Here is a 22,769-nt window from a genome sequence, read left to right as displayed (position 1 = left end):
TCAGTAAGTTTTTTAAAGCTCCCAGTTGATCTAATGTGCGGCCAGGCTTGAGAACTGCTGAAACAGGTAGATGAAAATCCAAACTGTTTAAAGAAAGCAGTTCTTCACAGCCTTAAGTAGTGACTGTGTCGCTATTTGACAAGAGGAAACGTGAGAACAAGATGAGGGAGAGGAACTTTTAGTGTAAAATTAGTAGAGGTTTACAATCCATTATTCAGTTCTGAAATGTGAAAGCTCTGAAAAGCAAAAGTTTTTCGTAACTTACTCGATGAAAAAAAAAAATTTAACCTACTGAACATATTTAGTGGAAAATCCTGAGTCTTTTTCTGGTTTTCATTATCCCATTTGGTATGAATAATCACAGATTCTTTTGCATAAATATTAATGTGTCTGATTTCTGATTACAAGCTGCTGCCCCAGACTTCACCGAGGGTGTGCCGTCAGTAGGGTACCTTTCTGAAATGCATAACATTTTGAATTTTGAAACCCATCCAGCCCCAGGGTGATTTCAGATTGTAGTAGGGAAGGCCAAGGTAGTCAAGTCTTCCTGTCAGATTAAGAATGCCGTTCTCCTACTTACTTAGGCAGCAGCTCAGCACCCGCATTTAATGAAAACAGTGGCCAGTAGTATCAGACGAGGCTCTTGCCTCTACATGTGTCCATTCTGCAGCCTAGCCTGAGAAGAGGGTTCCATTTCGGGCGTGGCGAGAGAAACTAAGGCTAACCAGCAACACACAAGTGGACAGAGGAGAAAAATCATCATTATCCTGCAAAAGACTCTTCAGCATCAACAGCGACCCTCCAGTGTAGCAGTTTAAAACCACGCATGTATTATCTATCTCGAACAGTTTCTGAATGGCAGGAATTCAGGAACATCTTATATCTGGATGGTTTTTGCTCACAGTCTCTCAGAAAGTTGTCAAAATGTGGGCCAGGATGTCAGTCCTCTGAAGGCTTGACTGGTGCTGGGGTATGGATGGCATTTATTTTTCAATCCAACAGATTCCTTGTTAAAGAAAATTCTAGTTTCTGCTTCTAGAGTTGCTCAAAGTTTTAGTTTTCAATATAAATCTAACAATTCTTTGCAGAGGAGACCTTGCGTGCTAATACGTTCTGGAGATTCCTGATGGGGGTAGCTCATTACTGGGGAGTGCCTTCTCTTTTGATTTTCATGGCCCTCCCTGGGGCAGCTTTTTCTCTCCCTGAAATCCTTCCTATGTTCTTGTAAGGTGGAAGCCTGTGCACCCACCTCTCATAGGTCAATGAATGAGTGTTGATTGCCCTGGATTATAGCATAAAAAGACAGACAGGCCCCTACCTCAGTGGAGCTTCCACCCAGAGGACGGGTGTTAGTCATACAATTGAAAATGATTAAATGATTGCCAGTAAAAAAAAAAAAAAAAAATTAAATGAAAAGAAAGTGCTGTGAAGATGCTGTAGGAGCTTAGAATGGGAGCTTAGCTCGTCTGTGCTTTTGCTTGAGCAGTGCTTTGTGCTTTGCGGTTTGCAGGAAGAGTGGCCTACCTTTGGGGTTCTGCCAGGAGACCTCCTGCATCCTGGGACAGTGGCCGCTCTTCTGCACCGCACCCTGCGCAAAGCCCTCTTCCTTCCTCCCAGGCTGCAGGCATGCAGGGGGTTTAGCGTCCTAGAGCAGTCTCATTTCCTGCATGCTTCAAGAAAGAAAAGGCTGAGGTTCCTTCTAAACGGACCCGTGCAGTCCTTTCTCACTGCCATCTCTCCTCTCCTTCCCAGGTCCCCCAGTGCTAGGCTGGCTTCTTGCACACCCCATTCCTCCCTTTCTTCCCCCCCCCAAATCTTTAAAAAGATGTCTTGTTATTCAGTGGAAGGAATATAATATTTTCCTTTTCTGAGCTATTTGTATTTTGAGCCTTACTTCTAATTAGAGAAAGAAAAGCTGAAGATCTTGTGAAGAGAACTTCAGGCATGGAAAACTGAAAGAGGGGGGCGGGGAGGAGGCTGGTTTGGGTCCTGCGTGAGCAAATGCAGCGGCCCATAAGCATCATTTTCCGCCTCTGCCCTCCTTCTGTCTCTGAGCCATGGTGGGCTCTTCCCGGGGCGGTCATAGAATCCATAAAATCCAAAAAAATTGGGCAGCTGTCAACACGATCCCGGTGAATGGCTATGGTCCATCTCTTGACTCCACCCCCAAATATTTGTGACACTGTGAAGGAGCACAATCCTGAAAAGAGATGGTGATACTATAATAAAACTTATTAACAATTTTAAGTGTATAAAATATGCAATAATTGAGGTTTTGTTGTTTTTTATTTGACTGCCTGCACGGGTATTTGGGAAGGTTTTTCTATAGCCACTCATCACTTCTCTCTCCCCCAGCCTTCTTTTTCCCTGTACGATCTTGAACTGAAAATTTCCTACCATGAGCTTTTTCAGAGCTCAGACTTCCAAGGTTGGAGAAGAACTGAATGTCTTCTCATTACTGCATACTTTTCCGGAGAGAGCCTTAAGGTATCAAAGAATCAGCTAACTCAGGAGTATGCCCTTTTGGATGCCATTAGGACTTGCCAGCAGGGAAGGCCTGGCAGCCGAGCAGTGCCAGGGCGATCATGCCCTGGCCATCGTGAAAGCGGTATCCTAAGTGGAGTCCCAGTGTCCAGCGTATTGTGCTACTTTGCCTACAAGTAAATGAATATAAATTAGATTAATTTCAGCAGCAAATCTTCTTTAACCTTGAGCTTCCGTGTTCTCACTTGAAAATGTCATTATCGAGACCCTGCCAAACTCAGCACCACCGCCACCACCTCCAAACATCTGAAGACACACACACCTCCGAGCTTCAAAGGTCGTGTCCCGTAGAGGAGTGAGCTTGCTCAATATGGAGTTTTTCATTGCTACCAAACACAGAGTATCTTCGTTCCTTTTTTTTTTTTAACGTTACCTTTGAAAGTGACTGTGATCAACGTTTTTTGGGCCTCTTTTATGTTCCTCTTTGGGAAGGCTTTTAGGAAATGATTTAAGCACTCGAAGTGTGTGGGGTTGAGAGACTGAGCAAGCAAAGCTCTGGACGAGTAAATGGGGAGGGGGTTATGGCACTTAGGATTTTTAAGTTGGTCTTGTCTGTTCCCGTTTCACCGACCTTATGAGTCAGTAGAACTGGCTTTTTATGTGGCATATTTTCCTAACTGTTTGCTGGAAACCTGTCAGACTTCAAGTGAACATTTATTGTGTTTGAGCAGAGGTCCAATTAAACTAAGGTCACCTATCTTAATTGTTCTAGAACTTCTGTATAAACTAGAATCTTTGAGGGATAAATAGGGTTAATATATTTGCCAATGTGTCTGGCTGTTTTAATAATTTGTTATTTGCATTGTTTCTGAGTGTTTTATAATTATATTTTTGAGGTTCTTCCCATCAGTATGGCAAAAATACCAGTGTTTTACAAAATATACATTCTGGCAACTGTCTAATTTTTTTAAAGTAAGTCAGTATGATTCTTTTAGAATTTTGGCCCAAAATTTCTATGCAGAGGTTTTTCCACATTATTAAAATCAAACAGAAACCCCCAAAGTGCAGCAAATTTAAGCTTTGATTGCAATAGCTCTTAATTTGGGTTGCATATGTAAGAACAAAGTACTGTTTTTGATAGCTACGTTTTTCTTACTCTAATTGATTTTTTCCCTAATATTTTATTAGGTGCAGAGAGAGCTAGCAGCTGTTATTGCTTTGAAAGCCAAGAAGTCTGGTGAGTACAGTCTTTCATGGGGTCTAAGGAAGGTTTTAATTCTTAGGGAATATTTCATATGTCATGTGCTAGTGAGCAGCTGAGCGTATCTCAGGAACTTTTGGTGTAGAATGCAGAAAAGTACCATTGTTTTTAAAATCACTTATTCTACCATCAAAATAGCATAGGATGTTACGTATGGTTCTTTAAATTTTCACTGCCTTGCTTTATTTTACATTTCAAAGAAAAATGAAATTCAAAATTAAAATGTTTCTAGTTCTTTGCAACCATGAAAACGTCTGTGTGTACAACAGCAGAAAGCAGACACGTTGCATTGCCTATTATAATGACAGAGGAAAACAAATGACATCAAGGTTCTCTTTTTTTAAAAGATATATTTCTTATCTCCAAGTAGTTTCTTCTAAAAATAATTTAATTGTGTAGTGACATTTAAAAGCCAGCCTTTTACGTAGGACTGATTGCATGGGTCTGATTCCTAGTACCTGTAGGAAGCAGTCTGTGGAAGTGATATGTGGGAAAGAGCTTTCAAATACATTTGGAAGGAGAGGCTGAAATCCAATATGAAACGGAGACTCACTGAAGTAGAAAAACACTTGCTTAGGGAGGAATGTCAGAAGGAGGCATCCTTTGCTGTTCAGAGGGAGGAGGTCAGTGCTGAATAGAATGACAAACACAAGGGAGATGCTTCTTGGATAATATCAAACTGGAATAAGACTTTTCAGGTGCAAAGACTGAGACAAAAATACAAGAGATGACAGAATTTGAGGAAATAAATGGAAATGTCTTAGGGACATAAGCCACACATTTTTTACATTTTTCTTTTTTTCAGTTAGGACCTCCAAGTATTTGCTTTTCTCTCAGCTGCTTATTGAATCACACACACCTTAGTACGAATTAGCTGATCACATTTATACCAACCTTTGTTGAGCTGGCTGCTGCAGAGGACACAGAGACTGGATGCTATAAAGGTGGAAGGAAGATGTAAGACCAGCAATCTTGACCTAAGGTTATTGCACAGAGAGGGCAGTGTGTGTGCATAGCTCCCAGGTGAACAGCATCGGACTGTGGGCATTTGCATGGATGGAGGCCAACATGGAGGAGACATGAACGTAAAGGTTGTCAGGGAGGGCTTAGAAATAAGTCGTGCTAGAGCTGATCTTGGTTCCTGTAATGCTGAGGAGACAAACTTACAGTCTGTTCAAGTTGGGATGGCCGTGCCTTGGAGGATTTTTTTTCTTTAATTTCAGAAAATGTTGGGAAGGTAATCAAAAACTCATAGCGTGTCAATGCTGGAGGACAACAGAGCAAGTAAATACAGGCAGGGAGGCTGGAGAGGGGGTTGCTATTTGCACAGCGTAGTGTGGGAAGGCCCCTGATGGGACTTCTGAGCAAAGACCTGAAGTCAGTGAGGGGTGAGCCCTGTGGATCCGGACAAGAGTGTTGGGCAGAGGAGTGTGAGATGTGTTTGAGGAGCAGAAGGATGTGAGAGTGGCTGGGGCCAGGTGACCAAGGTGAAGAGGTAGGTTTTGATTGTCAGGCTAAGAGTTTGAACTTTCTAGAGGTGAAGGGAAATGAAGAAGCCTAAGGTCCATACATGTTAGATTGTGCAAAGCGGAAGATTGGTGTGAAGGCAACTTTATTATGCCTCGACGTGGCTATATGAAGTTAGTATGCCTGTTTTTACTTGTTTGATCTTATGGAGCTTGGAATGCAAACACCGCTTTGGCAACATCTCAGGGACAGAGTGAAATGGTCTCTCACACATACACTAACGATGGGGACATATTCCTACTTTATTAGGACAGCAATTTTTCAGTATTCTAGTATCCTTAACTCTCTTATCCCGTAACTCCATAACTGGAGTTCCTATTGGGCATAATCAGAGATGCATATAAAGATTCAGGTAGAAGGAATCTATTGCACTGTTGTTTTTTAACATAAGAAATTAGAAACAATCCTTAAGTCCCCATAGTAGAGAAATGGTAAAATTGGGAGATCAGCATAATGGAATGATGAAAAGCTTTTAAGGTTGTATTTTGAAGTATTAATGTAGTAAAATGTCCTGTGGAAAAAAATCTATACAATAAGCATGTATTACTTCTCTTTTTCATAATAAAAATAGCTTTAATTATTTCTTTTCTTGTAATTACAGTATAGCATGCTCATTGAAAAACTTTTGGTAATGCATGAATGTATGAAGAAATTGAAAAATCATCCGTTATTTCACCAAGAAAGATAACCACTATTACTCTTGTTAAAAATATTTTTTATTTTATTTTTTATTGAATTTATTGGGGTAGTATTGGTTAATAAAATTATATAGGTTTCAGGTGTAGAATTCTATAATACATCATCTGTATATTGTATTATGTGTTCAACCCCAAGTCTAGTCTCCTTCCATCACCATTTATCCCCCCATCTCCTCTTCTACCTCCCCCAAACCTTTTCCTCTGGTAATCACCATACTGTTAGTCTGTGTCTATGAGTTTTTTCCCACTGTTACTCTTTTCTTGTATATATTTCCTGACCTTTCTTTATGAATATGTAGGTACTGTATTATTATATATTAATATACAGATACCCAAGTTGTGGGTTCGATCCCTCGTCAGGGCACGTACAGAAGGCAACCAATCACGCTTCTCTCTCACATCGATGTTTCTCTCTCTCTAAGCATGTCCTCAGGTAAGGATTAGAGAGTTCCAGCTGCAGAGTGGTACTTTCTTTGTAGGCTTGTTATTGTTTTTTAAAACTATTTTTAGGGGTGTGCTTTTTTTAAAGGAGGTGGTAAACACCTAATAAAAAGTCTTAAAAATGATAGTTGGTACATCTGTGGCTTGACAAAAGGAATTGATTACCCTAATATCTTATGTCTTGCAGTAAAACTGCTCATTAGGGCTCAGGTGGTCAGGCCAGATTTATGTCTCACTGCAGAGGGTTATTAAAACAAGAATTAGTATAAAGAAAAAGTATTTTGCTTCAGCTCACCATACAAACAGAAACGAAAGAAACAGCCAATCAATAAATTATATAAATGATTCAAGACCCCAGCTTAGTAAAAAATCCATTTTGTTGTAATCTTCTCAGAGGCCATTAGGATGTGCCTTTAAACAGTTTTCTGCTCTAACTGCTAACCTTAGTGGATGTGAATTGCATTTTAAGGCTTCACAGGGTTTTAAAAAATTAGCTGAGATACCCTTGCATGTCTTCCTTGTCATTGGATTGCTTCTTCTACTACTAATGTTGGCTAATTTGAGTCTTGGGAGGTATGTTTCTTCCCTTTTCCAGGAAATTCACAGACAAAGCACTTTTAGCTCTGTTATTTTAGATCACATGAACCCTGTGCCATGTTGGGCTTCTATTTCTGGAAAGACGGAAACCTCATATTGGTAAATCTCTGGCAGTTTTTATATTTCACTCTCTCTGCTTAGCCCATGGCTAGTTAAGTGTTTTAAAACTACATACCTAGGATATTTTATTTTTTAACATTTTTATTTTTTAATGTTTTTATTGATTTTAGAGAGAGAGGAAGGGAGAGGGAGAGAGAGAGAAACATCTATGAGAGAGGAACATCAACATTGCTCGGCTTCCTCCTGTACGCCCCCTGCTGGGTATCGAGCTCACAACCCGGGCATGCACCCTCACCAGGAATTGAACCAGAGACCTCCCAGTACACGGATTGACATTCAACCACTAAGCCATACTGGCTGGACCATACCTAGGATATTAATGTTTAGAAAAGAAAGAAGGATTTTAGGCTCTGTTTATGCCATTAAATGTCTCTGGGACCTTAGCAAAGTGATTCCAGTTTGTATCTTGGAGGTGGGGGCAGGTGAGGATTGGTGTAGAATCTGGTACCCTTAGAGATTCCTTCCAGCTCAAACATTTCATTGTAACAATGAATATTTTCATTCATTGCCTTCATTATCCTTCATGGAGTTACAACCCTGGGAATATTTTATTCAGGACTCTTAGGTGCAAATGATAGAAAAACTGGAAACCAGAAAGGGGGTTGATTGGCTCAGAGAATCTATGGAGTTAAAGAATCTCAGCAGAAATAGAGCAGCTCTTTCCTGGTAGGCCCAGCAGCAGTCTTGGTGGGGACCTCGTTGGATGTATGAAATGCCCACCTCCAGACCAGCAGGAGCATTGCGGGGAGGGGAAAAGATCAGGTCAGCCCCACGCAAGGCACATGGAGGAGGCCAGAGCAGGCAGGCGTGGCTCCTCAGAGAAAACCAGCAGAAAGGGAAGGGCTGCTGGTCACCAGAGCCCCATGTGTTCTCCACAAGCCAAATTGTTTGAATTGACCCAGTCTCAGAATTCAGAGAGGAAGTGTGTGCTTGAGAGCGCTCCGGCTAGAAAGTCCGCAGACAGAGCGCAAACCCAGGCTTTCCCAGGCTCCGTCTCCAGCTTTTCCGACTACTCTTCATTGGGTCCCCTCCCTGGTTAGTAATTTTCCGGATTATGAGAGTGAGGATGTGATGGGTGAAAAGACATTCCCGTTTTCCACTTTTGTTCCTGGAAGTGGAGAAGAGTAGAGTGGCAACTCAAAAACGTTTCGTGTAATGGATGGCAGCATTTCTTTTTTTCTCTTTCCAAGACAAATCGCCAGGGACTGAGGTTAAAGTGTTTTTTGTGTACTAAGATATTTTATTATTTCTTTGACATATTAAATATATATAACATAAAATAGTAAAAAATGGTTTACCTGTTGCATTTAGCTTTGGCTTTTTATAAATGTTATTTTTAATAGGCTAAGTGTTATTTTTAATAGGCTAGAAAGGATCAGAGGGCAGTCAGTGTTTTACATTGGAGTTAAATTGTTTCCTAGCCTCGGACATTCTCTTGTTTGGTCATCTTTGCTTGAATCCTATATTCAAGAACATTTGAACATTTGTGTGATTTCAACAACCTGGTTACTGCTATTTGCCATATATTGAATTCTGTGTACGTGACACATTCAAGGAGGCAACCCCTGGATCTGGTAGTCATGGTGGACCCCCCAGGCAAGTTGAGGGCTTTTTTATTTTTTAAATATGTTTTTTATTGATCTCAGAGAGAGAAAGGAAGAGGGGGAAGGAGATAGAAACATCAATAATGAGAGTCATTGATCGGCTGCCTCCTGCACGCCCCCTACTGGGGATGGAGCCCGCAACACCGGCATGTGCCCTGACTGGGAATCGAACCCCGATCTCCTGGGTCCTAGGTCGATGCTCAGCCACTGAGCCACGTGCAGCCGGGCCATTTGCATCCTGTGTAAACACATCACTCATAAGGAGAGGACTGCGTACTACAGTGGGATTTTAGAGTAGATGTTCATAATAAAAGTAAGGGCCAGCAAAGATAGACTCACGTGCTAGTACGAGTATTGCTGTCTCAAACTCCTTCTACCTTTTGGTTTTCTCTGATAACTTTTGATTGAAAAATTTTAAATGCTTTTAAAAGCTATAGGGATTATCTCTTGAATGGTTTTTTCATCTAATCTCTGAGTGTTCATATAATGAATATTTGAGCTAAAAAATACTAGTTTAAAATGGCAGGTGTCTGTTGGCTCTGTTTTGAGTAATTAAGATCCTGTGCCTGATTTTTAGTGAGACTTTCAACCACTTAACTTTTTCTGAGTCTTGCACAGTGTGCCCTCAAAGAATGTACCTTGTCCTCTCTCATATTTCCACACAGTTTGGTTTTTGTCGTTTCTTCTCCTTGGCCGCCTCCTGGATGCTGAGCTGGCCAGCGGCCACCACTCCCATTGTGGTCAGCACAGACCTACACCGACTGTGTTGTGACCCCACTGAACGTGGTACTTAGCATTTGTTAACCATGAGGAAAGAAGTAGCCTGTGTTTCTGCTAAAATAATCAACCGCATTCTGGTCTTCCCTGATGGATTGATGGCCTAGGATGTTTTCTCTAGAAGAGAGGGCTTTGTCTGACACCATGCCGATTGCTGAAGTCTGTAAAATCTCTTTCCTTCTCCGGTGCTATAATAACCCCTTGTTCTAACATCTCCCGAGACTGTTCTGTCCCTGCTTGCTAACAGATTTTGTACGTTCGCATCGCATCCAGTGCCTGTCCTTACCAAACAGCGATCCATTCAGTGGTTGACGGGTTGTATCTCCCTCTTTTCATTTTAATGACATAAAACCATAATAAGAGTCTTGAAACCATAATTCCCAGGGCAGTATAAAGTTAGAGGGTAGCTAAAAATGTAAAATTCTTACAACCGAGAAAATAATAGCATCCCGTAAAGCCCAGGAACAATTGAAAACTCACGCAGCAGATGCTCTGTAAATTTTTCCCAACTCTCCCACTGGGATACAAAGAAAATTGCCTTTTAAAAAAAAGATCCCGTGACACTGTCTTTTGTAATTAGAGCTATTAAGCCGAGATGATAAATAACCATTCAGTGACACATTATCGAAGAAGGTAGCCCCTTGCCCTGATTTCTCCTGAACAGCTCTAAGTGGGCCTTTGTTCCTGTTTTAGAGAATCAGATACTGGGATGGAGAACAAGCATCGGCGGTCCCTGAACCCTGGAAAGCGAGGGCTCACAGCCAGGGTCTATGTGGTCCTGTGCGGTCCAGAACAATGATTTTACATCATTCGGATCCCTACCTATTACTGCCTATGTGTCATAAACGTTACCGAGTCTAGAGAACCAGTTTCCTGAGGTTCGGAGCGGAGGGGTGGGTGTAAGGCTGGAGAAAGGCGTGAATGGGTGGATGGCATTTTCTCTTTGCTGAAACATCAGCTTCTAGCCTCGCAGCTCCTGGGAACATATTTTCTGTGAGGAAACTAAATGAGTCTAATGAGTGTACCTTGTGCATAAATTCCATATCAGTTCTACACCCAAGGTCAGATGAAAGTTAATGACCATTTGCACACCAGAGATCTGAAACCCACATTCTACTTCTTTCTCATAATGACAGCAAAGGAGAGCAATTTATATTTAAATTGATTTAAATTTCAAAGCATAAACAGGGAGATCTCCCCGGTACCCCTCTTTCCGCAGTGAAAATTTCTGGCAGGGCTCAACTTCCCTAACAAATCAAGTCCCAGCCCACCCCAGCTCCCCAGTGTGGAGTGTTTCGTTTTCTGTGGAATCACCCTGTTCCCACCCTGCTGGGTAAGTGGCACCAGACCAAAAGCCAACAATGCCATCGGGGCCATTTCTTTAATGATTTAGGTTTTGCATTTGCTGAGCTAATTAGCTGATTGAGGCGACTGATGGGTGCCTTTAATACACTGGGGACTGGCCAGCTTCCCCTCTAAGGCTGCCAGCTCAGAGGTTCCTGGGGTTCGGGGAGTGAGAGCTGCTTCCCGGATAAACATATGATAAATGCCGCCCAGCATTCGGACTCCAGCCCAGGAGGCTGATGTGCTATTTACCAAGTGCCCCAAAAGGACCAGCAGCCACTTAAAACCCTGCATCTGATTAATTCTGTGTGTTTGAATGAAAGTTTGCCTTTGAGAGGTGGGTGAGGGCAGGAGGATTGATCTAAGATCTACTTTCAAAATTTATAATTATGCGATTGCTTCTGTGCACATCCCTAAGGTACCGAATAAAAGTAATCTGTAGATGTTTTAACATATTAAATAAACTACTTAAGGAAATAATAAAAGAAGAAGATGATTAGGTAATTAAAAAGAAAGCTAGATTCACGGCTAAAGTCATCTCTCTTATGAACTACAATATTCCTTGAGAAGAAGAATCCTGGCCATGTGCTGTTTTTATGAAGTTACGAAATTCTGCCGTCTGGTAAACACCATCTCCTACCCGAATCCGGCGTCCTAGGCATGCAGTCAGGAAATCGGACTCCCACGCTGGCCTGTGTTCACTCTGGTGAGTCGCTGGCTTCCCTCACCCTGTTCCCATTTGTTATAAAAGGGAGAGGTCAGGCTTGGTTGATGACCAGGGAGCCACGCTAGGCCTGCAGGTCAGGTCCTCAAGACCAAGCACCAGGCAGCTTTGTTTTTCTTAATCATACAGTGCTGTCCATTCAGTAAGAATTTAGGAATAATAACTGTTGCTCATTTAATTTGTTTTCTGAACTTCTTTCATTTCATTGACATTTTTCCGAAGTGAAAGTCTATCAAAGATCCTCTTTCCCTCACACATATCTTCCCAACACACACACACACAGGAACATTTTCTGCTGTCATTTGTATTGAGAAGTAAGAGCTATCAAGGGAAATCTTTGTCTTGGCCATATGACCCAGCTATTGTCCATCATTCGTCACATTAAAAGTCTAATTGTATAAACAGCTATGAGAATGGAGCTGTTCTCAGTAAAACTGAAAATGACAACTTGTGTGAATATAAGTAAATAATACTCCCTGGTATATAATGCAAAGTGTGCAATTTGATTCAACTGAATTCTGCCAGAGTACGTGATGCTGTTTTGATAAAAGTGAAATTTACTTCATATATTATTCTTTTTTTCTTTTTTTTTAATATATCTTTATTGATTTCAGAGAGAGGAAAGGAGAGGGAGAGAGAAAGACAGAAACATCAATGATGAGAAAGTCATTGATCAAGCCCGCAACCCGGGCATGTGCCCTGACCAGGAATCAAACCCCGATCGCCTGGATCCTAGGTCGACGCTCAACCGCTGAGCCACGCCTGGCCGGGCCATATACTATTCTTTCCATTGATGTGACACATGAAGACTTAACATTTGATAATTTCTAAATCAGACATTTTCCTTCAAGGTGGCTAAACAAACCATGGGTCTAGCTATTTGCATTTTTCAGACACGCTATAAAAATACTTCATTTTAATACTGCACACAATGATTGTGATCTGTTTTGGGAATGAGATTGGTGATAGAAATTTTGACCCTGTAGTCAGCGAAGGCTCACATTGTACAACTTCTGCTTGAACAGTATCTTTTGACATACATGTTTTTGTTTGGAGATTAGGAAACAGGGATGGATACATACTTGTAAAAATAATCCTGGGTTTCTTTCTGTAAAGCTACGTCAAAATTCCTCCTTGACTAAATAAAATTTTGTTTTCCTAAAGCAGTGGTCTTCATACTGAATTTGCGTAGTGGTTTCCTGCAGTATTTGTTAACAGTGCTAATCCCTGCCCTGCCACTCCTCCCCATTAAGTGTGGATGGAGGCCCTGGCATCTGAATTTTTAACCACCTTCACCCCTAGGTGATTTAGTTTCCTCACTTTGACAGAGGTTCCAAAGCCTGTGTGATCTGCAATCTCAGGGAGCCAGCTGGTGTTTCCTGCAGGGTGTTGGTCTAATGAACCAAGCATGGTAGAGGGAATCGAAAGTGAGTATACTTTTGCTACTCACTCATTTATTGGACAACTGCCTAACTTTTCAGTGTTTCTCTACCTGAGGGGAGATTTTCTCATGGGAATGATAACAGAATTATTACAAAGTTCTCATGGCATTGGCAGTAAAAGCTTTATAAAAGAAGAGAATTGTTACCAAGTTTTATTTGGTGGACAGACTCAGGAATAAGTAAACATTCTCACTGAAGTTTCTATACTAAACTTAGCAGGAAGACATCTGGGAGGGAATGATTTGCAGTGGTTTAAAGGGAAACGACTTTAACCCTGGCTCCACATAAACGCACCTGAACCGAAGCCATTTCCTTGTAAATTGTGGGCGGATCCCAAGTCAATAGAACTAAAGGCTAACTTCTATCTACTGAAATGCAAACATTTAAAAAAATGAAGCATTCACTGTAAGACCTATTAAGATCAATTGAGGAAGTTTCCACCTTATCCTGTTATTGTTTTCTGGTAGAAAAAATGACTGATACATTTGAGATTGGGGTTATCTCTGTATCCTGAGGAACAGATGGTAGTTTTTAGAAATGTTGCCAGTTTCCCTCCACTCTAACTGCAATAGGGAGCAAAGTGTGCAGATGCAATTGCCAACTTAGTTTTATATGTTCTTATTTTCTTCCTTTCGATTTTTAGTTTTGTTCTCCTTGTTTAAAAGACCCATTCCTACATCTTATTTCCGAAAGTGGAGCTAAGTGCAGGACCTTCTCCTCTGTCTAAAGGGAGCCTTATACAGCAAACACAGATTTATCACAATTGGTAAGAAAGCAAACCGCCATCCTTCAGATAGGGGCCAGTAAGGGAGACTGGAGATGGTCGATAAGCCCTGGCCAGGACACCTCTTGCTGACAGTGGAGGTGGGGGTGGGCATTGTCCCAGGAAGTGACTACCTTGTCTGGTCAACAGGGAAGGGGCAGGTTCCATCAGCAGGCCTCACGGCGTTGGAGCAGCACACCTAAGCTGTGGGCTCTACCACTGGCCACTTCAGTCCTCTCAGCATCATCACTGAAATTAATGAAGGGCATAGAATTCAGGCTTAGCATTTGTACCTAAATCCAAGTCATTGAAGTTCTTTCTTTTGCTGGTAACATTAGGCCTGCATGAGTCGACTAATTTCAGGGTTAGTCTTGTAACCAACTGGACAGTCTCATCAAAAGATCACATTAATGTGAGTCGTCCAGTCCCCTCCAAGGGAGTTTCCCTGGGGCCTGCCCTAATGCAGTTTTTATTACTTTGATATTTTAAGAAGAAAGCCAGACAGATAAAATAACCTCTATTTTGTCTATTTTATGTGAAATTCAAAATATATATACTTTTACTTATGTGAGAGGAAATAGTGGCTCAGAGCCTTTGGCATGGATAGGAAAAATAGTTTGGGCTAATAGCCAATGCTGTAACATAACTTTTTCCCCCTCAAAATATATTTGCCTTAGTTTGTTATCTGATAATCTTTATAAGATCGTTTTATCTTATGAGCCATTAAAGCACTTATTCTGATACTTAAAAATGGTAATGTAGCAGGTTCTCAAAATTATTCACAGCACTGAAACGTAGATGGGAAATGCTGCGTTCATTTTCGACAACTGTGCCATGGTCCTCACGAGCTGCTAGCACTGCCAGTGAGCTGCACTTTAGGTGTTTCTGATTTGAACAGTTTTTGTGAGAAATGGTCTGCTCAGAACATTGCTCCTGCCTGGGCCTAGTTTAAACCCTCCCTTTTGCATCGCTCGGTCCCTGGCATGTGAAGGTTGCTGGAGCCCCACAGTGTCCCTAGGTTCCTCTGGTCTCTGCAGAGGTGCCCGTGCTAGGCCCTGCTGCCCCCTGAGGATTTGCAGTGGCACCTCGGCTGGGTCAGGGCCTCTGGGCCTTCCTGGCTGTCCCGCTCATATTGCCTCTTGTCGGTGTCGTACACCCCTCTCACACGCTTCACCCAGCCTCTCCTTTATGAAGGTTGGCTCCTTTACTGGCCTTTGTCCCCAAGGCAAGTAAAAACTTTTGAGTCCTTGCAAACTTTTTATCCTGGGAAAGAAGAGCAACTTGGGAAAAATAAGCTATACACCTGGCCTCCCTTAGCCCTGCTGTGCTCACTGCTGATCTACTGTGAGTGTGCTGGGCCCTACGTGGGGCTGGGGGCAGACTTCCAGGCAGTCTCCTCTATGCCAAGGCCCAGTGTGGGTGTCAACCTCCACTCCCATCCCCCATGTCATCACCTTCTCAGAGCTAAGCCCAGCCAGGGAAGATGGGACCCACAGCTCTGACATTCTGTCTCTGCAGCCTCTTTACCCATCTCTTCCCTGCAGTCTACTTGGATCAGCTTGGGGACAGCCTCGAGCTGTCCTGACTGCCTCCTTGAGGGAAACAAACTTGGCTTAGTTCTTCCAACAGAGAAAGACCAGAGAGCAGAGCCTCCCAGAGCTGGCTCCTGATGTGCAGAGGAAAGTAACATTTCTTTACAGACTTTGCCCTTTCAAGCCTGTCTTGCTACAAAATTCCACCTTGGATGTCAGAATACAAATAGTAATGACTTTGTTTTTACGTTCCTCATCTTCCATTCTACCCCAGTAGGAGGTGGGTCTGAATAGAAAGAAGCTCCCATCCACAGATGAACACGCAGAAGTAAAAGCACATCACCATGCCTTAGAGCATGAAGTAGCTACCCTTGACTGAGCGCCTTACAGCCGTCCCTCTTCCACACGCCCATCCTGCGGGCGGTGATTATTAGCATCCCCTTGACAAGTAATAAAGTTGAAGTCTGGTGACTTGACATAACTGGAAAAGTTCATACACTAGAGATACTGTAGGAAGGATGCCGAATGTGTAACAAAAGGAATTTCCTTTAAATCCTAACAGATTAGAATTAGGTGAGGGTTAAGGGAAATTTTCAAACCTTTCTTTGCCTCCTCTTGGGCTGCCCACCCTCCACTGATCAATCGATTGATTAAACCAATGCTTTGCCTGTGTTTGCAAACACAAGGTCTCTCAGGGAGTTCTTGGTGGTTCCTCTGCCATGAATTCTGCTGTCACGTCAAGGGGACAATTTAGCAATGGAATTGCTAAACATTCAGGACCCCAAAAATCTGAAGAGAATCGTATGAGTGGCAGGAAGTTGTAATGTTATTTTTTAAATGTAGATTCTTGTCTACCATGAAACCTTACGTAACAAGGGAGTCAGTGTAGACCTGACCTGTTGTGTTTTCTGGTTTACAGTCCCAGAGGCACATTTGTGTAGCTGTGAAAAACAAACCCACAGGCTCAGGTTCAGTTCTTCCAGAACCACTTGCTATGATTCAGCAGCTTCTACAGGATCATTTTCTTATTCTACGAAATGGAGCTGATGGCATATAGCTTAGGGGCTTGTTCTGGGGGAAGGTGGGGGAGTTAAATGAGATGGCATAGCCCAGCCAGTGTTGCTCAGTGATTGAGTGTCAACCCATGAACCTAGAGGTCACGGTTCGATTCCCTGTCAGGGCACGTGCCTGGTTGTGCGCTGAATACCCAGCAGCGGGCGTGCTGGAGGCAGTCGATCACGTTGATGTGTCTTATCGATGTTTCTCTCTCTCCCTCTCCCTTCCTCTCGCTCTAAAATCAGTAAAAACATATTTTTTAAAAAATGAGATGGCCTTATAGCTTCATGTTGGCACATAGGCTCAGAAACCACTTTTCTTTACCTCCGAAGTTAAAATTATTTTAATTTTTATTCCTGAGAGAAAGCATATAGAATAGTAGAGGGCACTAGGATATTTTAAAATGCATGTCTTGCAGTGTCTGAGCATCATTGCTGCTCTGTCTTTTACTGTGTTTATCATAGCAGATTGACCTGAACCTGTCCTGTTACCAGGACACATCCTTGAAATGTGCTTAACCTAAAGCTTTTCTGTTTCTCAATAAAAAATGTTGAAGAAAAATTATAGCTAAGTTTCACTTGATTTTTTTATTGAGGTTTTATTTTAGTTGGATCATGGACAAGCCATCTTTGCATGAAAGGAAACTTGTTTTTTTCTGGTACGTTTCCTTATAAGAAGGGCAAACAGATGGGTTATTGGGATCAAGTATGGATTAGCTCTTTATTACTCTGGCCTACAGAGCAAATATTTATGATCTAGTTGAAGGATTTGATACAGGATACACTGTGCTCTGGTGGTGGTGTCATTTTTCTCTGTCGAATAACTTTCCCATGAACTGGACGTGTATTAAATGTTACTCAAAAGAAAACACTGTAAAAACCCATTAAGAAGTGGAAGGAAAGGAGGTTTGGAGGTTCTCTGCTGTGAGACAAAGACAGAACTGAAATGGAATCCTGTCTGCCTTAGGGGGGCATAAATCACACAGTCAGCCGTCGGCAGGGAGACGCCCCCGAGCCTGCTCTGAGTGGCTTGAGCTGCCTCCAGCCTGAGGTGCGTCTGAGGATAGAGCCTGAGCCCCAATGACCTGGCCTTCCAGGCCTGCTGAGGCTTCAGCCAGGAAATTGAAGTGAGTCCTTAGACCATTTGCAATAAACCCCCTGTTTTCTGTCTTTTCCGTCTCACTCCTGTGCAGTTCATTTCAGGCAATTTAAATTTTCATAGCATATTGGAGCGGAAAAGAGTAAGACCTGGGTATTTAACTATCTCCTCCACCAACTCCCTCTTCCTGTGTCATTCTGGGCAAGCTATTTCACATCCCTGAGCCTCAGTTTTCTCATCTGTAAAGTGAGCATAATCATAATAGCTCTAGGAATCTGATTAAGGAGAAGGCCAACCATACACCTGTCCTAAAACATCACTTGGGGTAAGTGTCCACTTTGGGAGAACAGATGTATGATCTCACTTACGTCAATTTCTATATGAAATGAATCAAATAACTGTTAGGTGTGTCTGGGGATAGAGCCTGAGCCCCGATGGCCCCGCCTTCCAGGCCTGGCTGAGGCTTCAGCCCCAATGTGGGCCAGTGATTATTAATAAAGTGGGGGTCACCTGGGTCAAGGTGTGCATCCCCAGGCTAAGCCCTCTGCATCAGGAACACTGGAATGGGGCCCTGGAGCCTGAGCTGGTGTTGAGCTTCTTGTGTGCCTCTCAGGGTCCCCAAGCGGGGAGAGGCGGGAGTCTAAAGGGTGGGGGGTGCCACCATCAGCCTGGCCCCTGGAAGCGGAACTCGGGCAGCTGTGTGGAGAACGAATAGGCCGAGAGGAGGCTGGCTCTGCGCCTGTGGCCATGGCCTAGGTGAGAGGTGGAGAGGTCCAGAGCTATGACGGTGGCAGGGAAGAAGAGGAGGGAACCGTCCCAGGGCTAGAAGTGACAGGATTTAGGGAAAGGTTTATGTGAGCACGGAGGGAAAGGAAGAAACGTGAAGATGCCTGGTGGTGATCTAAACTAAAACGCAGGCCCTGGACGAGGGAGAGGCCTGTGGAATATGGCGAAGGCGCTGCGCGCGACCTCAGGCCTTTGCGTCCTCTCACCCTGGTCAACAGGTGACTTTCTCGAGGACAGGCTGTGTCTCTGCCCTTGTCACAGCAGCTCTCACACAGCAGATACGGGACAGTCTGCGGAAGGAACCTACTCAGCGTGTAACTGGAACTGTGGGCCCAGAGCCCGGGAAGAGGGCAGAGATGGAGGCGCAGATTTGGGAGCAGCCCGCAGAGCGCTGCGGGCTGAAACCGGAGCAGCAGATAGGATCGCCCAGGAGGGGGGCCTGCGGGAAGCTTGCGTTCTCCGAGGGCGGAGGGTCATAGGATGGAGACGAGAGTTTAAAACAACAGTCTCGAGTTCAGCTGGCTGACTGGGGCTGAGCTGAGAGCCGGGCAGAGACAAAGGGCCGCTGGTCAGCGTTCAGAGGCGGTCCACAGGCACCGCAGGGCCGGGTTCTAGCACATACGGCACGTCAAGGCGGTGAAAGCCGACCACTATTTTCAGATTTTAACACTGAAAAAAGAGTAATAAGGTGAAGGTTGCAACTGCTGTTTTTTCCTTTTATTTTTTATTTTTTTGCTTTAACCCCCACCTGAAGATATTTTCTCCATTGATTTTTAGAGAGAGCAGGAGGGAGGAAGGGAAGGGGGGGGAGACAGAAACATCCATGTGAGAGAGACACATCAATTGGTCGCCTCCCGCATGTGGCGCCCTGACTGTTGCCAGGGACTGAACCTGCAACCACCCAGGTATGTGCCCTTGACCAGGAATCGAACCCGCAACCCTTCGGTGCGTGGGCCGACGCTCTAAGCAGCCAGGGCTCCCTTACTTTCCAAAGAACAGGAGAGGTTTGAACATCATGAAGCATTTGTGACTATTCCTGGTGACCAGCACTGAGCATACGCTCTCAGCAGTCCCTGCCGCAGGCTTGTTTCCCTGCCACCCGCAGGACATGTACTGCCTGCTGGACGTCGATGGTGTGTGGTTGAGGGGCCTCCTAAAGCAAATATTATGGCCCTTCTCCAGGAATGGTACAAAAAAATAGCTGGTTATTTAGATAATGAGGAACTGGGTCCCGCCTCCTGTGGCCCGGAAACACCTTTGTGTTTTCCTAACACTTTTGTGTCTACAACCCACAGAACACACAAAAGAGCCCGACCTGGTGCACAGCTCATCCACATTTATGAAGAATACTAGTGGCAGTGCATTTTCATTTTTAAAATCCTTTTCTATTCTTTCTATTGTATTCTGTTCTGTTTCATGAAAGAAATGAAAAGAGACATGGGTCCACATGAATGGATTTGTGACATGCAGTTTGACCAGCACTGTATTGCCCCATCCTTGCCCCAGGCAGGCCTGACTGCCACAGATGCACACGTTTTATATTAAAAACAAGGACAGGTTACTTAACCTCACGTATAAACTGGGGTTGATTTTACCTGCCCGACTCGTCGGGCTGTGTGAACATCAAATGAGACCCTTCATGAAAGAGCTTTCTCCCCATAAAATGCTGCACAGGTGAAAGATTAGGTTATTGACAAATCTTTAATTCTTGGCAAAATACTCAACACATTATTTTTCTCAACTATGTTTGCTGATTTTTCACATTGAGACTCAAAATGCTAACTTTGTGTTTGTAGTTAAATTTTTGGTTGATTTGTAAATTTTAAAAAAAGTAGTTTGGTTGATTTTGAAAGAATGCTGACAACTATAGTCACCTAGTGCATTATAATCATTGCGTGTTTCATGTGTTAGTGTGGCTCCTACCTTTACAAAGTTGATCAGCAGAAATTAAATAAGCATCATTTTGAAAGGACATTGATCCTTTATGTTTAAATAATAGTATTAGTAGAGTTATCAGGAGAGTTTTCTTAGCAACCATTGTAGTAGGTGGTAGGGAGAGAATACCTATTGTCCCCAAGGCAACAAGAAAGTGATAGCAGGTAAGCCCTTTAATTCTTGGAGACTGTCAACATACAAATAGGTACATTTAAACCAAATGCTCTTATGTGAATTAGTGCTAATTAGTCCACATATATTCTTAGTCCTCATGTAGGCTCTCATGTTCACCATTCAAAATATATGCTTTTGATCTTGTGCTTGTGACTTTTGTTGTGTAAGTTATTTTCAAAGGCCTTTTCTTGCTTTTAGACTCTGGGTGTTGAGAGATAAGGGAACGGTTTGTGTTGGCAGAGTGAGGCTCCGAACCTCCCTGGTCCCAGGAGCTCTCATTCCTGTGTACGTGTTACCCTGGAGGGAGCTGTCCCAGAATCAATATTTGCAGAGGAAATCTCTCCCAACCAACTCATATTCTGATCAGATAAAAGAAAAAACTAAGCTCAGAAATCTAAATAACTGCTTCCCCCTCCTCTTACCACATGAGTTGCACCAGGAGGAGACACAAAGAGAGAAACTGCCTCCTTATTTATTCCTTGACATTAATCTTTGTATTGAAGGGCCGTAGAGCTCTCCCGTTTAGCTGACTATGTATTTCATACATGAGACTTCATGGGGAAATCACAAATCCTTTTAAGCCCAGTATAAATTAAGTCTCTGTTCTCAACTAGTATATAGGAACCACTGGCTAAAAAGCATTTTTGGAATCATAATTTTTCAGTATTTCCAAGAAAATAATGTTATCTCTGTGTTGGGGGAGACCGAGGTTTTTACTTCGTGATCAGGGTGCTGTGGTTAAGAGTCCCCCAGAACTTAGAGACTCTCCCCACTACGCTGATTGAGATCGATGGCTGAGTTCCCTTTGCCAAACCCCTTAACTTGCTTGTGCTTCTATTTCTACTCTGTTAAACAAAGTGTAATGCAGACAACAAATATTGAGATCTTCCAAGACATGACCAGAAAATGCAGCACTATTGTTGGGGAGAAGCTAGAACTATATAGGACTGAACTTTTATCCCAAGTACTCTCTTGTGTTAATGTCTTCCCACCTTCCTTCTATCTATATGTATTAAGAATTTTGCCTAAAACTCAAAAAGAAGTGTTAACTCTCAATCCTGAAATTGTATTTCATTGTTCTGCATGTCCTATTTCTTAGTATAAAAAGGTAAAAAGAAATGCCTTTACCCCAGAGTGTTATTGTTTTAAAAACAAAAACATGAACTTAGTAGGTAAAAAATATTCCAAAATTTAACTTTCTTTGTTTTCATCAAAACTTAAACTTGAAGGAACAAAAATTCAAGTAAAGTATAAATTAAGTGCCAGGGTGTCCTTGGTCCTTCACGTGGGTGAAGTCGTCTCACATGGGTATCGTATCGATTGTCCCCTCCGGGAAAATGACTCCCCCTTGCAGGGTGAGGAACGAATTCTTATATTATTTCAGTTAGCTAAGTGGACTTCCTTACTTCTCCAGCCCACTGATTTTTAAGTGGAATTTAGGATGTTATTCTATATTTTATGCTTTCCTTTGCATTCACCTCTAGTTTAGTAGAGAAAACATTAGTGTTTTTCTTTATTCTTAAATTTCCTCCTAATCTGGCAGCAGTAACAACAGGGGGCCTTCTTTGAACGAGCATGAATGGACCTTTTTGCTGGAAACAAAAGAGCTTCTGCCCACTTTCACTGCTCCCGCCTGGACTTTTGATGCTCAGCTGGTAGGAGTTATCCTAGGTATCCACGGAGTTTAACAGAATCTCCCTCCCGTCTTTTTTTTTTTTTTATCAATAGGCATGAAAGACGGGGCTTCTGGGTCACTGGGGAGCAATTGTTCCACCCAGTAGTAGTTACAGAGCTTGGACTGTGCACGGCGTTTAGGTGGGCGTAAAAAGCACGCAAAAGCAAAAGGTACAGGAGATGATATTTTTAAAAATACCAAGCAGAAATCATAGTTTTTAAAAGTACACAAAACAATGCAGACTGAATCCAAAAGTACAGTGGGCGACCTCATTATCAGTGGGGTCGGTATGTTTTTGGCCTGGGTTGGGGACTTTTTGGTCTGCCTTTGATGGAGAGGGCTAAAAAGAATAAATGCTACGATTCATTGGCAAATTGTGTCCATTTTGTCTAAAAATACCGCTCAAATCCTCCGCGTTTCTTCAGCTCCTTGCCGCCTCCCTTGTCTGAGCCAATGCCATCTCTACCCAAGGTGAGAGCAAGAGTCACCTAACTGGTCTCTCTGCCTCCTGTCTTGACTCTCTTAACTCTGTTCTCCACAAAAAAGGCAAAAAGAACTTCGGAAAAATGCACCAAATCGTGCAATTCCCGATTTGAAATTCCTTAGTGCTTCCCCACGTTCTTAAGCTAAAATCTGAACTTACCGTGGCCCATACTCTCTGCAGCCTTGTCTCATAGGATCACTCTCGCCTGCCACAGGCGGCTCCATCTCAGCCCAAATATCACCTCTTT

General features: G+C 42.9%; 1 protein-coding gene across 2 annotated transcripts in view; it reads left to right on the top strand.

Annotated features, from left to right (window-relative positions):
• RAPGEF5 (Rap guanine nucleotide exchange factor 5) overlaps positions 1-22,769 on the top strand; it is a 190,289-nt gene that overhangs the window by 73,253 nt on the left and 94,267 nt on the right. For both annotated transcript variants that reach the window (XM_087821202.1, XM_087821201.1), the window contains exon 7: positions 3,673-3,721. In XM_087821202.1, coding sequence (XP_087677328.1) covers positions 3,673-3,721 — 49 coding nt within the window. The remainder of the gene's footprint in view (positions 1-3,672; positions 3,722-22,769) is intronic.

The sequence above is a fragment of the Miniopterus natalensis genome, chromosome 10, assembly GCF_054644295.1.
Source record: "Miniopterus natalensis isolate mMinNat1 chromosome 10, mMinNat1.hap1, whole genome shotgun sequence".
Lineage (NCBI taxonomy): Eukaryota > Metazoa > Chordata > Mammalia > Chiroptera > Miniopteridae > Miniopterus > Miniopterus natalensis.
Note: the sequence above shows the minus strand (reverse complement) of the source record. Positions and strands in the feature narration are given on the sequence as shown.